Source organism: Nicotiana tomentosiformis, chromosome 5 (assembly GCF_000390325.3).
Source record: "Nicotiana tomentosiformis chromosome 5, ASM39032v3, whole genome shotgun sequence".
Taxonomy (NCBI): Eukaryota; Viridiplantae; Streptophyta; class Magnoliopsida; order Solanales; family Solanaceae; genus Nicotiana; species Nicotiana tomentosiformis.
In genome coordinates, this window is record NC_090816.1 from 129,901,830 (window position 1) to 129,914,420 (window position 12,591).

The window sequence follows — 12,591 nt, forward strand, 5'->3', positions numbered from 1 at the left end:
TGCGTACAGGTTAATATAAGTGAACCGCCTTAGCCCCGTCACTACTTCGTCGAGGTTAGGCTTAACACTTACCAGTACATGGGGTCGGTTGTACTGATACTACACTCTGCACTTCTTGTGTAGATTTTGGAGTTGGTCCCAGAGGCGTACCATAGACTTTCTCGGATTTCAGCTATCAGAGGAGACTTGAGGTATAATTGTATGGCGTCCGCAGTTCTGAAATCCCCGTCTATTTTACTTTAGCTGTGTGTTTATTTCCAGACAGCTTTATTTTATTCAGACCTTTATTTATATTTATTCTAGAAACTCGTGCGCTTGTGACACCAATTCTAGGATGGTATTTAGACACCGTTGTTTTTATGGGTTATTTCACTATATTTCAAATTTTGCTTCCGCATTTATTTCTTTGATTATTAATAATTTAAATATTGTTTAAAAATTGGTTAATATTATTCTAACGTTGGCTTGCCTACCAAGTGAAATGTTAGGCGCCATCACGGTCCGAAGTTGAGAATTTCGGGTCGTGACAGTTGGTATCAGAGCACTAGATTACATAGGTCTCACGAGTCACGAGCAAGCTTAGTAGAGTCTGAAGGATCGGTACGGAGACGTCTGTACTTATCTCTCAGAGGCTATGAAGTTTAGGAACAATATCACCTCTTTCATTCCTTAACGTGTGGCATTGATTTTGCTTGAAACATATATCTCACATTCCTTTGTATCTACTCGTGTATGATATTGCGCACTTGGTATTAGTTGTGCGTCGATGGTTCGTGATGCCGTAAATGAACTACGAGGGAGATAGAGATGCCCAAACATTGCCTCAACGTGTGATTCCGACTAACGATGCAGACGTATAAAGAGATCACCCGGTGAATAATGTGGGGGGTGCAACGTACCTTGGCATCTGGTTGATTTATACGAGTTGTGAAGGTTAATATTGTGGACCATCGGACGCGGTGAACTATGACTTCGCGTCGAGTGGGGGAGTCCACTATCAATGAATGGATTACGAGTCATGTGTCATAGCAGTTTTGGCCTGAAATGTATATATGTCGTACTGAAAGGTTCTCCCAAAAATTTACATGTGTTTAAGGCCTGAGATTTTGTAGAGGATAAGGTTGGGACTTGCGGTATGTCCGCCTCCGTAATAATCTTATACTTCAGTACCAAAGGGGTTAGAGAGACAACATTAAATTTACAGAAGGTATACTTAGCATGGACATCACGGTTGCGGATTTTGGGGTGCTTCGGAGGAAGTACAGTGATTGACGAGATTCTGGACTGAGAATTGTCTGTATGGAGCTCTACTTTTATGATCATTGTATATAAATAGGGGTAAAGTTTACCCCAAAGGAGAATCAAAGAATATGTGAAGAAATGGGTCAGCTCAACAATGTTGAGTTAGCATAACAAAAGAAGAAATTGGCCTTGGGAGAGATAATTCTCCACAGGTATCTGTGGCAAGCCTATGAAGAAGGCAGACCAGCCAATACAACACAGCCCACTTGGCTCGATTCTCAGAAATACTTTTGAAAGAGTTTGTTTCCCGGACTCTCTGTAATGCATGGCGCATAGGGTTTGAATGATTGCGTCAGGTCACCATGACGGTGTCATAATATGCCATCAGGTTCAATAAGTTAGCCCGTCATATTCCTACTTTGCTTCCTACATCCAGAGAGCGAGTCCACAGACTCACTAAAGGACATAATTATGATCGTAAAATTTTGTATGGCTCGGGAGCTACAGAATAATACTTCATTTCCACTAGTGGTAGAAATTGCCAAGATATTAGAACGTGTTCGGGGTGAGGAAACAAAAAGGGGGAAAACTAAGGAGACCAAGACGTCTCGAGGTTCTGGAGGATTTAGTGGATTCTACTCTGCGAGTATAAATCATTATGGCGGGGACTCGGGTAGTCGGCCAGCCCAGTTCGCACATCGGATTAATCGAGGTGCTCCAGTAAGTTCTTTTAATGCACCACTGACATGAGTTTCCTATAATGGTTATTCCAGTTATCTGGCACAAATTCAATATGAGCAGCCAAACCCGCAAAAGGGGTTTTTATGAATATGGCGATACTAGGCACATCATGAGAAAATTATCCCAAACTTGGGAGAGGCATATTTCATCAAAGGACTCAAGCTACGTGCCCCATTGCAGTTACTACACCACCCATACGATCAATTAAGGGTAGAGGATAGGCGGGTAGAAGGCGTCCTAGAGGTGGAGACCCAACCTTTGTTATATTTGTTTTATGGTATGGTTACATCAGATGGTGTCGTTATAGGTACGACCTCGATTTAAAATAAAGGAATAATTTCCTTAACTTGATTCGGTTCTGAGTATCAAGACGAATCCTCCTATTGTGCTCCACTTATGAGTGAGCTTCATAATTTTATATTCTACTTATGTGTTTACTTCTGTTGGGAGGTTTTATGGAGATAACTACACCTATCATTCTATGATGGACTCTAATAAGATCTGTGAGGCTAAAGGTACATTTCTTGTACTTATTTCGGTATGTTTTGATGTATTTTCGGATAATTAATTACAAATTGTGAATTATATGCCCTATCGGTGTTATGTGTTGTGATTTTGTTTAACGAAAGTTATTTAAAAGGAGAAAATGGAAAGTTTCGATTGGCAAGATGTGCATATTACTTGTGATTCAGAACTGAGGCCGAGATCCTCGTATTTTAAAATAAATTGATATGTTTAAACTGGGCTATGAGCTGCGGTGGAAGTTATATAAGGACGAGATCCTTGTGATAAAAATTCTTGTGTTTAAATTCTTCCTTGTGAAAATTAAATTTGTACTATAGTACTAATAGGGAGTCATGCCTACTAGGCTTATTTGAAAATTTTTTGTATGAAATTCTCTGTGCATACTTGCCAAATTCGTGTTGTAATATTGAGTTGTAACCTACGAGGTAGGTGCCCGCCCAGGTGGTGTTAAACGTGACTCGTTAATTTGGGTAAATAATTATGAGGTCTTCATTCCTCGCATCTCGTTATTTGTATTGTGAAGGTTTGAAACGAGATTTTGCTTAACATGAAGTTAATTGACGATTCTGTAATTAATTATGAACAACTATTAAGACCAGATTGACCCAGAAGGGTGCCCCATTTAGATGGTCAGACGAGTGTGAGTTGAGTTTTCAGAAGCTCAAGACTGCTTTGACTACAACGCTAGTATTGGTATTACCCACAGGTTCAGGATCGTATACGGTATATTATGATGCCTCTCACATTGGGCTTGGTGCAGTATTAATGCAAGATGGAAAGGTAATTGCATATGCGTCGCGGCAGTTGAAAGTTCACGAGAAGAATTATCATGTTCATGACTTAGAATTGGCAGCCATTGTTCATGCACTGAAAATTTGGAGGCATTACCTCTACGGTGTCTCGTGTGAGATATTTACCGATCATCGTAGCCTTCAGTATCTGTTCAAACAAAAATATCTTGATTTGAGGCAGAGAAGATGGTTGGAGTTGTTGAAATACTATGATATCACCATTTTGTATCACCCCGAAAAGGCCAATGTGGTGGCCGATGCTTTGAGTATAAAGGCTGTGAGTATGGGCAGTCTTGCGTATATTCCGGTTGGTGAGAGGCCATTAGCTGCAGATGTTCAGACTTTGGCTAATTAGTTCATGAGGTTAGATATTTTAGAACCCAGTCGGGTTCTAGCTTGCACAATCGCTCGGTCTTCTTTATATGAGTGCATCAGAGAGAGGCAGTATGATGATCCTCATTTACTTGTCCTTAAGGACACGGTACGGCACGGTGATGCCAAACAGGTTGTTGTGGGGGAAGATGGGGTTCTGTGAATGCAGGGTCGTATTTATGTGCCTAATATGGATGGGCTTCGTGAATTAATTCTTGAAGAAGCACAGAGTTCCAGGTATTCTATTCATCCAGGTACCGCCAAAATATATCAAGATTTGCGGCAACATTATTGGTGGAGGAGAATGAAAAAGGATATAGTTGCATATGTAGCTCGGTGTATGAATTGTCAGCAAGTTAAGTACGAGCATCATAGACCTGGTGGTTTGCTTCAGAAGTTAGAAATTCCTGAGTGGAAGTGGGAGCGTATCACTATGGATTTTGTTATTGGGCTTCCACGGACTCAGAGAAAATTTGACGCAGTTTGGGTCATTGTGGACAGGTTGACCAAGTCAGCACATTTCATTCCAGTGGCAGTTACCTATTCTTCAGAGAGGTTAGCTGAAATTTACATTCGTGAGATTGTCCGCCTTCACGGTGTGCCCGTGTCTATTATTTTAGATCGAGGTACGCAGTTTACCTCATATTTCTGGAGGGCTGTACAACGTGAGTTAGGCACGCGGGTGGAGTTGAGTACAACATTTCATCCACAGACAGACGGACAGTCAGAGCGCACTATTCAGATATTGGAAGATATGCTCCGCGCTTGTGTTATAGACTTTGGAGGTTCTTGGGATCATTTCTTGCCACTTGCGGAGTTTGCTTATAATAATAGCTACCAGTTGAGCATTCAGATGGCTATATATGAGGCATTATATGGAAGGCGATGCTGATCGTCGGTTGGTTGGTTTGAACCGGGAGAGGCTCGGTTGTTGGGTACCGATTTGGTACAGGATGCCTTGGATAAGGTCAAGATTATTCAAGATCGACTTCGCACAGTTCAGTCTAGGCGAAAGAGTTATACCGACCGTAAAGTTCGTGATATTGCATTCATGGTTGGAGAAAGTATATTGCTCCGGGTTTCACCTATGAAAGGTGTAATGAGGTTCGGAAAGAAGGGCAAGTTGAGCCCTAGGTATATCGGACCCTTTGAAATTCTTGAAAGGTTGGGTGATGTAGCCTACAGGCTTGCATTACCACCTAGTTTATCAGCGGTTCATCCGGTGTTCCGTGTGTCTATGCTTCGAAAATATCATGGCAATCCGTCCCATGTGTTAAATTTCAGCTCAGTCCAATTGGACAAAGATTTGACTTACGAGGAGGAGCCGGTGGCTATTCTAGCCCGGCAGGTCCGACAGTTGAGGTCTAAGAGTTATCCTTCAGTTCGGGTGCAATGGAGAGGTAATCCGGTAGAGGCATCTACATGGGAGTCCGAGTCGGACATGCAGAGTAAATATGATGACCCAAAATGTCATCTTTAAATTTAATAAGTAATTCTATGTTCTAAGACCTCAAAAAGCACCATTTATCATTCCTCGACTTGCATGCGCAGTCCGTAAAATTTTCCGGAAAGTTTTCATGTGAAAAATGAATTAAAATGTGAAATAAAGCTTTAAAACTTAACTGAGTTGACTTTGGTCAACATTTTTAGCAAACGGAACTAGATCAGTGTTTTGACAGTTTTGATAGCTCCGTATCGTGATTTGGGACTTAGGCGTATGCTCGGAATTTAATTTGGAGGTCCCTAGATCAAGTTATCACCATTTAACAGAACTAGCAATTTAAAGGCTAAAGATTCCAAGTTTGACCACGGGGTTGACTTTTTGATATCAGAGCCGGAATCCAATTCTAGAAATTTGATCAGCTCCGTTATGTCATTTATGACTTGTGTGCCAAATTTGAAGTCATTCCGGATTCATTTAGTATGTTTTGGCACGAGGTTTGCAAATTGAAAAGTTTAAAACTCAAAGTTTGAATCGGGGTTTGAATTATAATTTCAGCGTTATTTGACGTGATACGAGACCCCGAGTAAGTCCGTATTATATTATTGGACTTGTTGGAATATTCGTGCGGGGTCCCGAATACCCCGAGAGTGATACGGATTAAAATCGGATCAAGAATTGGACTTAAGCAAAATCTGAATTCTTTTCCTTCTGTTGTAATCGCACCTGTTGCCCGCAGGTGCGAGCTCGCAGATGCGAGCCATCCATCGCAAATGTGCCCAGACGTGTCAAGGCTTCGATCGCAGAAGCGGACAACTTCTCGTAGAAGCGTGTATACAGATGCGCACCAAATCACGTAGATGCGGGACTGGGCTGGCCTGGGGTCTTCGCAGGTGCGGCCATTTTGCGCAGAAACAGATGTCGCAAGTGCGATAGGAGTGTCCGTAGATGCGGAACTTCACCTAGCAGCCTGGCATCGAAAATGCGAGCTTTTTCTCGCAAATGCGGAACTTTTATCCGCAGATGCGAAAATGACTTTTATCCGCAGCCCATAAATTCAGAAGTCGCTATTTTTACTCATTTTTGAGTTTCAAGTCTCGGATTTGGGCGTTTTCAAGGGGGATTTTCACGACTTTGAATTGGGTAAGTGTTCTTTAACCAAAAGTGATTATATTTCACAAATTCATGTCTATATTCATCATTTATTTCGGATTTAGATGGAAGAAATCAAATTTTTGTAAAATCTTTCAAAAATGAAAAGTTAAGATTTGAAGGTCCATTTAATATCGGAATTGGACAATTTTTGTATGGTTGAACTCGTATCGGAACGGGTGTTCGAATTTCGTGAGTTTTTTTGGAATTTGAGACGTGGGTCCCACTGTCGAATATTTAAATGAATTTTAAATTTTTATCTGGAAAATTAGTAAATTCATATGGAATTAATTCCTATGATTAGTATTGAATATATCGAATTATTTGTGAATAGATTTGAAGCTTTCAGAGACAAATTTAAAAGGAAAAATTGTGGTTGAATAATTGATTGGAATTTGCAAAGTGAGGTAAGTGTCGTGGTTAACCTTGACTTGAGGGAATAGAAACCTTAAATTATTTGTTATGTGAAATGCATGTGAACGACATATAGGCGAGGTGACGAGTGTCTATACGTCGTGAAATTTATTGTTTGCCTGCTTACTTGAAAAACCATAAATTATTTTAAACCATAAATTAATTATTATAATAATTGTTTCTCTCCTATTCTTTGCCAAATATTAATTCTTAAATTTCTGTAATAATTGCTACATGCTTATTTGAATTATGTGCACTAATTGTTGCTTGACATTTAGCATATTAAATATTAAACCGTCTATTTTCTCCCTGATTTCCAAAATAAATTGTTATTGCCATTGTTTGTTCATAAATAAATTATAATTATTGTGTGCCTTGATGTTTAATAGTTCTCATTGGACGTGGTAATTATTAGAGTAATTTTTATTTATATTATGAGCTGTTTAAAGTTATATATATTGAGGGAACAGGTTGCACGCCGCAACGAAAATGAAAGTAAATATATCAATATTCGGGGATCGGATTACACGCCGCAATAGACTTATTTAAAAGTCAATATTGGGGGATCGGATTGCACGCCGCAATAGACTTATTTAAAAGTCTATATATATACTTGATTGAAATAAATATATGACAGACTTGATTAAAAGGAATATATATATTAGGAGAGCGGGTTGCACGCTGCAACAGAATTAAATGTGAATATATTGTGAGAGCGGGTTGCATGCTGCAACAAAATTGGTTGAAATGATAATGGATTATGAATGCTGAGTTGGCTTCAATTATTATAAATGAGTTACTTGTTTTATTTCTATTATTTGTTATTGTCATTAATATTGCGTACAGGTTAATATAAGTGAACCGCCTTAGCCTCGTTACTACTTCGTCGAGGTTAGGCTCAGCACTTACCAGTACATGGGGTCGGTTGTACTGATACTACACTCTGCACTTTTTGTGCAGATTTTGGAGTTGGTCTCAGCAGCGTACCATAGACTTGCTCGGATTTCAGCTACTAGTGGAGACTTGAGATATAATTGTATGGCGTCCGCAGTTCTGAAATCCCCGTTTATTTTATTTTAGCTGTGTATTTATTTTCAGATAGCTTTATTTTATTCAGACCTTTATTTATATTTATTTTAGAAGCTCGTGCACGTGTGACACCAATGTTGAGATGGTATTTAAACACCATTATTTTTATGGGTTATTTCACTATATTTCAAACTTTGCTTCCGCATTTGTTTCTTTGATTATTAATAATTTAAAGATTGTTTAAAAATTGGTTAAAATTATTCTAACGTTGGCTTGCCTAGCAAGTAAAATATTAGGCGCTATCACGGTCCGAAGGTAGGGATTTCGGGTCGTGACAACAATTCACTAATATATAATTGTTTCTTCAATTTTGTGATTAATTGCTTAATTGTATGGCCAGCATTTAGGTTCTATTTACTAACTATGTTATGCTTGGGAAAGCCATGTTTAGATTAGAGAAGAATTGAAGAGAGCACGATCTTAACTCTGGAGGGGGAGGGAGGGATTTGTGGTTAGGATAAGAATATATCTAGTCACTGTACTTAATTAAATATAATAATCTTAATGCGTTCTTAATAGATTAATTTCATAGGAATATAGGCGCTAATCTATTTTGAATACGCGAGTAGTACTTCCAGAGAAGGCTACGAGAGCAATTGATCGATTAATTAGCAACCATGAGTGAATTGTATGAAAGGGAGAGTTAACTAGAACACAATAGGATTGGTGAATCGATCACAACCCTGGAATATTTGTCTACTGAATACGCAACAACCATTTCATTGCTTGATAATTTAGTTACTACTTAGAATTATAGTTTAGTATAATCACACTCTTGAACTCGAATTTGAATCGACTGAATAATTATCTTGGTAAATTTAGTGGGTAGTTGATACAAGTCTCTGTGGGTTCGACACTCGACTTATCATTTTATTACTTGTACGACCACATATACTTGCGCGTGCGTTTGGGAGCAACAAATTTTAATCTCTAATTAAAGTCCAAAATTTTCTGTCATTTGGTTTAGGATTAAATCATCCATGGCAAACCAGGAGAACAAAAGGGGGGAAACGGGGGAAGAAGACGGGCGATGATAGGGAGTGAGGAATTAGATGGGTTTTAATTAAAAGACGAAAACACCCCCACAATTAATTAATAGGAAACATGAATGTAAGGGTATTTTAGGTAAAGTAAAAATGGGTACATGGCTAACATACTACCTCATGTAGTGTGTGTGTATATATATATGTAATAGAAAATCTCAATTTTAAGGAATTGGATTAATATTGACAATATTGGATGTAATAATTCATATGTTAGGTATCTTTTAAATTTTTATAGTCATGCGCTTTACTTCAAAGAAGCATGCGTTTTACTTCTCGTTTTTCGCTTTATGTACTAAGGATCTTGTCACCTTTTTAGTACTTTTCACTCTAAAAACAATGCTTATAAGATGTTGGCCAAATACATGTGCAACCCTTTAAACTTGGTTTCAGTTTCCATTTTATCACTTCAACTAAGGTCAGCACCTATTGGACACTCCAACTTATTTGAAAGTATACCTATTAAATACTTCACTTACCATCAGTCAAAAAAATAAAGCGTGTGTTAGTCACACGCGAATGAGGTGGCAAAGTGACGAATGAGACAAAGACACGTCGTATTTGGGTCCAAATAATCTTAAGAAAAAAAAAAAATTTATTTCCACATAAAGCCCATCCCCACCTAAGCGGTTCCATCATCTCTCCGTCCTTCGCTTCCCAGTTGCTCCTCCTTCACCATTCTTTGTGGAGCAATCCTCACCCACGTACAGATAATAATCACTCAATCACTTTTGACCATAGCTACCATCGATGGTGTGTTCTCCACCTAAAATCACCCTAACACAAGAACTCCACCAAAGGATGATGCCGATTTAATACTTGGACAAGGCAAATATGGAGAAAGATAAGAGAACTCACTCAAATAGTCAAATATACTAAATTATTTTCCAAATCTATGGTCATCTCTGTAGTAAAACGACAACGGGGAAATTACAATACCACGCGATAATATTATTTATAAGTAGATACACGAATTAGCTTGAGTCGTGTTAGGCACTGTCCTAAAAAACTATTTCAGCAGTATGAAATATTTTCGCAGGATTAAACAAACTTACCTCTTTTTTATTTAGAGGATACATAAATCAGCAAAATATTTATATTACAATAATCCAAAAAGTTTGAAAGAGAATAAGGACAAAGAAAATTTATAAATAAAATTATAAATAAGAGAAGCTAGGCGTGAAAGAGAGGAAAGCTAAGTAGAAAGAGCTTGTTTCTGATGATGGAGAATTGTGTAACCAATGGTGGCTATTTACAGTAGTAATTGCATGGAACTTTGTTTTTGCATGGCAAAAACATGGCAGAGGATTTGCCACTTTTTACTCTTCTTTTTCCACTTAACATAGCCTTCTAGAATGGCTAAGGCATTTGTCCAAAAGGATTTAAAAATATTGCCATAATTCCCCACTATTTTAAATAACCTTAAAAATAAATTTGCTGAATTTGTATGGTCCAAATGTAATAGGTTTGGTATCTTTTTGACTATGAACCAAACTTAGACCTATAAAACATAACTCACAGAATTACTGGTGAAATATAATATTTCTATGAACCAATAATTCTTATTGTAAGTCAGAGATTTTATCAATCACATTTCGACCCTCACAATTTTGTTGTTCAACACGGTTTTGCGCCACTTAGGCCATGCGCGTGCCTGATTATTCATGAGAGCTCCATAGACTTGGCCAAAATCTCATAGGAGCGGCCCCACTCCACTCTCATATAGGTGAATTCATCAAGTGTATACTTATTTTAAATACACCATCCATAAGGAATATTAATTCATTAAGAGTTATAACTGAACCTCTCAATTAGTAGCAGTCAAGCACTTTCTTTTAGTGCTTCAGTGTCAATATTGACTTGTTATTACCCATATGAACCTACTTCATGGGATCTCCAATTACATAGGTTGGTTTACCATCTCTATTGACAACATGTCGGCCTTAACTCCATCTCTTTTGAAGTTTGAAGAATTAATTTTCTTTCCACAGGTTTAGTCAGAGGATCGGCCAAATTTATCTCTGACTTCACATAGTCAATGAAAATTATTCCACCTCTTAACAGCTATTTTATGATATCATGTCTCAGTTTCATGTGTCTACTTTTATAATTATAAAATTTATTCTTTGCAATAGCTATTGTAGCTTGACAATCACAATGCATAAACACATGAGGCAATACGTCATTTATTAAAGGGATATTAGCTAAGAAGTTTCTTATCCACTCAGCCTCAGAACCAGCTAACTCCAGAGCTACAAACTCGGATTCCATAGTCGATCTAGCAATGATCGTTTGTTTAGCTGATTTCCACGATATAGCACCACCACCAAGGGTGAATACATAACCACTAGTGAATTTTGTCTCATCTGAATTAGAGATCCAGTTTGCATCACTGTAACCTTCTAAAGTATAAGGAAATCCACTATATAGGATACCATAATTCATGGTTCCTCTCAAATATTTCATTAGTCTAGCTAATACAAACCAATGCTCTCTGTTGAGATTATGAGTATATCTACTCGGTCTACACACAACATAGACTATATTAGACCTTGTAAAATTCATTAAATGCATCAGACTCTCAATAATCTGCGCATATTTAGACTCAGCAATTGGGTTATATTAAAATATTCAAATTTCTTAATAAGTCTCTCAACATAATGTTCTTGTGACGACATTATTCCATCTTTACTTCTTATAACTTTAACTCTCAATATTGTATTTACTTCACCCAGATCTTTCATATCAAAATTGGCAAACAAAAATAATTTTGTATTTTGCGCAATATTTAAATTTGTACGAAATATAAGCATGTCATCAACATATAGACATATTATCACATAATTATTGTCTACTACTTTAGTATAAACACATTTATCCACCTCAATTGAGAAAAAATCGTCTCTCAGTAAGACTTGTTCAAATTTTTCATACCACTGCTTAGGAGCTTGTTTAAGGCCATAAAAAGATTTAATTAATTTACAAACGTTATTTTCTTGTCCGGGAATGACACAGCCTTCAGGTTGAACCATATAAATTTCTTCTTCAAAATTACCATTTAAAAAAGTTGTTTTGACATCCATTTGATGGATAAAAAACTTATGGATTGAAGTTAAGGCAATTAAAACTCGAATAAAAGAAATTCTAGTCACTGGTGCAAATGTATCAAAATAATCTATATTTTATTTTTGAGAAAAATCTTTTGCTACTAATCGAGCTTTATATTTATCTAAAGATCCATAAAGATTAAATTTCCTTTTGAAAATTCATTTACAACCAATAGGCTTTGCACCATGAGGTAAATCTATTAAAGTCCTTATTTTATTTTTCAAAATAGAATCGATTTCAACTTTTATTGCCTCTTTCCAATAATTAGCTTCTGAAGAAGATATAGTTTCAAAATAATTTGATGGTTCATTATGGACAAGAAAAGTCTGAAAATTATTTCCATAAGAAAAATATTCTTTCCTAAACCTTTTACTCCTTCTCAGTTCCTCGTTAGAGGTAATTTCATTATTTATTTTAACAGGTGTATGAGAAATTTTATTAGACAGTGGATAAATATATTCAAAGAACTCAACATTTTTTGTCTCAATTATAGTATTGTAATCGAGCACATAACTTTTTAAAACAAGAAATCTATATGCAGCACTATGTTCAGCATATCCAATAAGCATGCAATCAGCAGTTTTAGAACCTATTTTTCTCTTTTTAGGTTCAGGCAAAAGAACTTTAGCAAGGCACCCCCACACTATTAAATATTTCAAGTTAGGTTTATAAT

At 37.1% G+C, this 12,591-nt stretch overlaps 1 protein-coding gene across 1 annotated transcript; it reads right to left on the minus strand.

Moving 5' to 3' along the window:
* Nucleotides 1-10,874: 10,874 nt before the first annotated feature.
* On the minus strand, nucleotides 10,875-11,255 carry LOC138893157 (secreted RxLR effector protein 161-like). Its single transcript, XM_070176930.1, has one exon. The coding sequence runs from the start codon at nucleotides 11,253-11,255 to the stop codon at nucleotides 10,875-10,877; it is 381 nt and encodes a 126-aa protein (XP_070033031.1).
* Between the last annotated feature and the right edge of the window lie 1,336 nt (nucleotides 11,256-12,591).

Bases quoted from the DNA above. Each gene is read 5' to 3' on its own strand.
- LOC138893157 (XM_070176930.1), bottom strand. From the start codon at position 11,255: ATGAATTATGGTATCCTATATAGTGGATTTCCTTATACTTTAGAAGGT.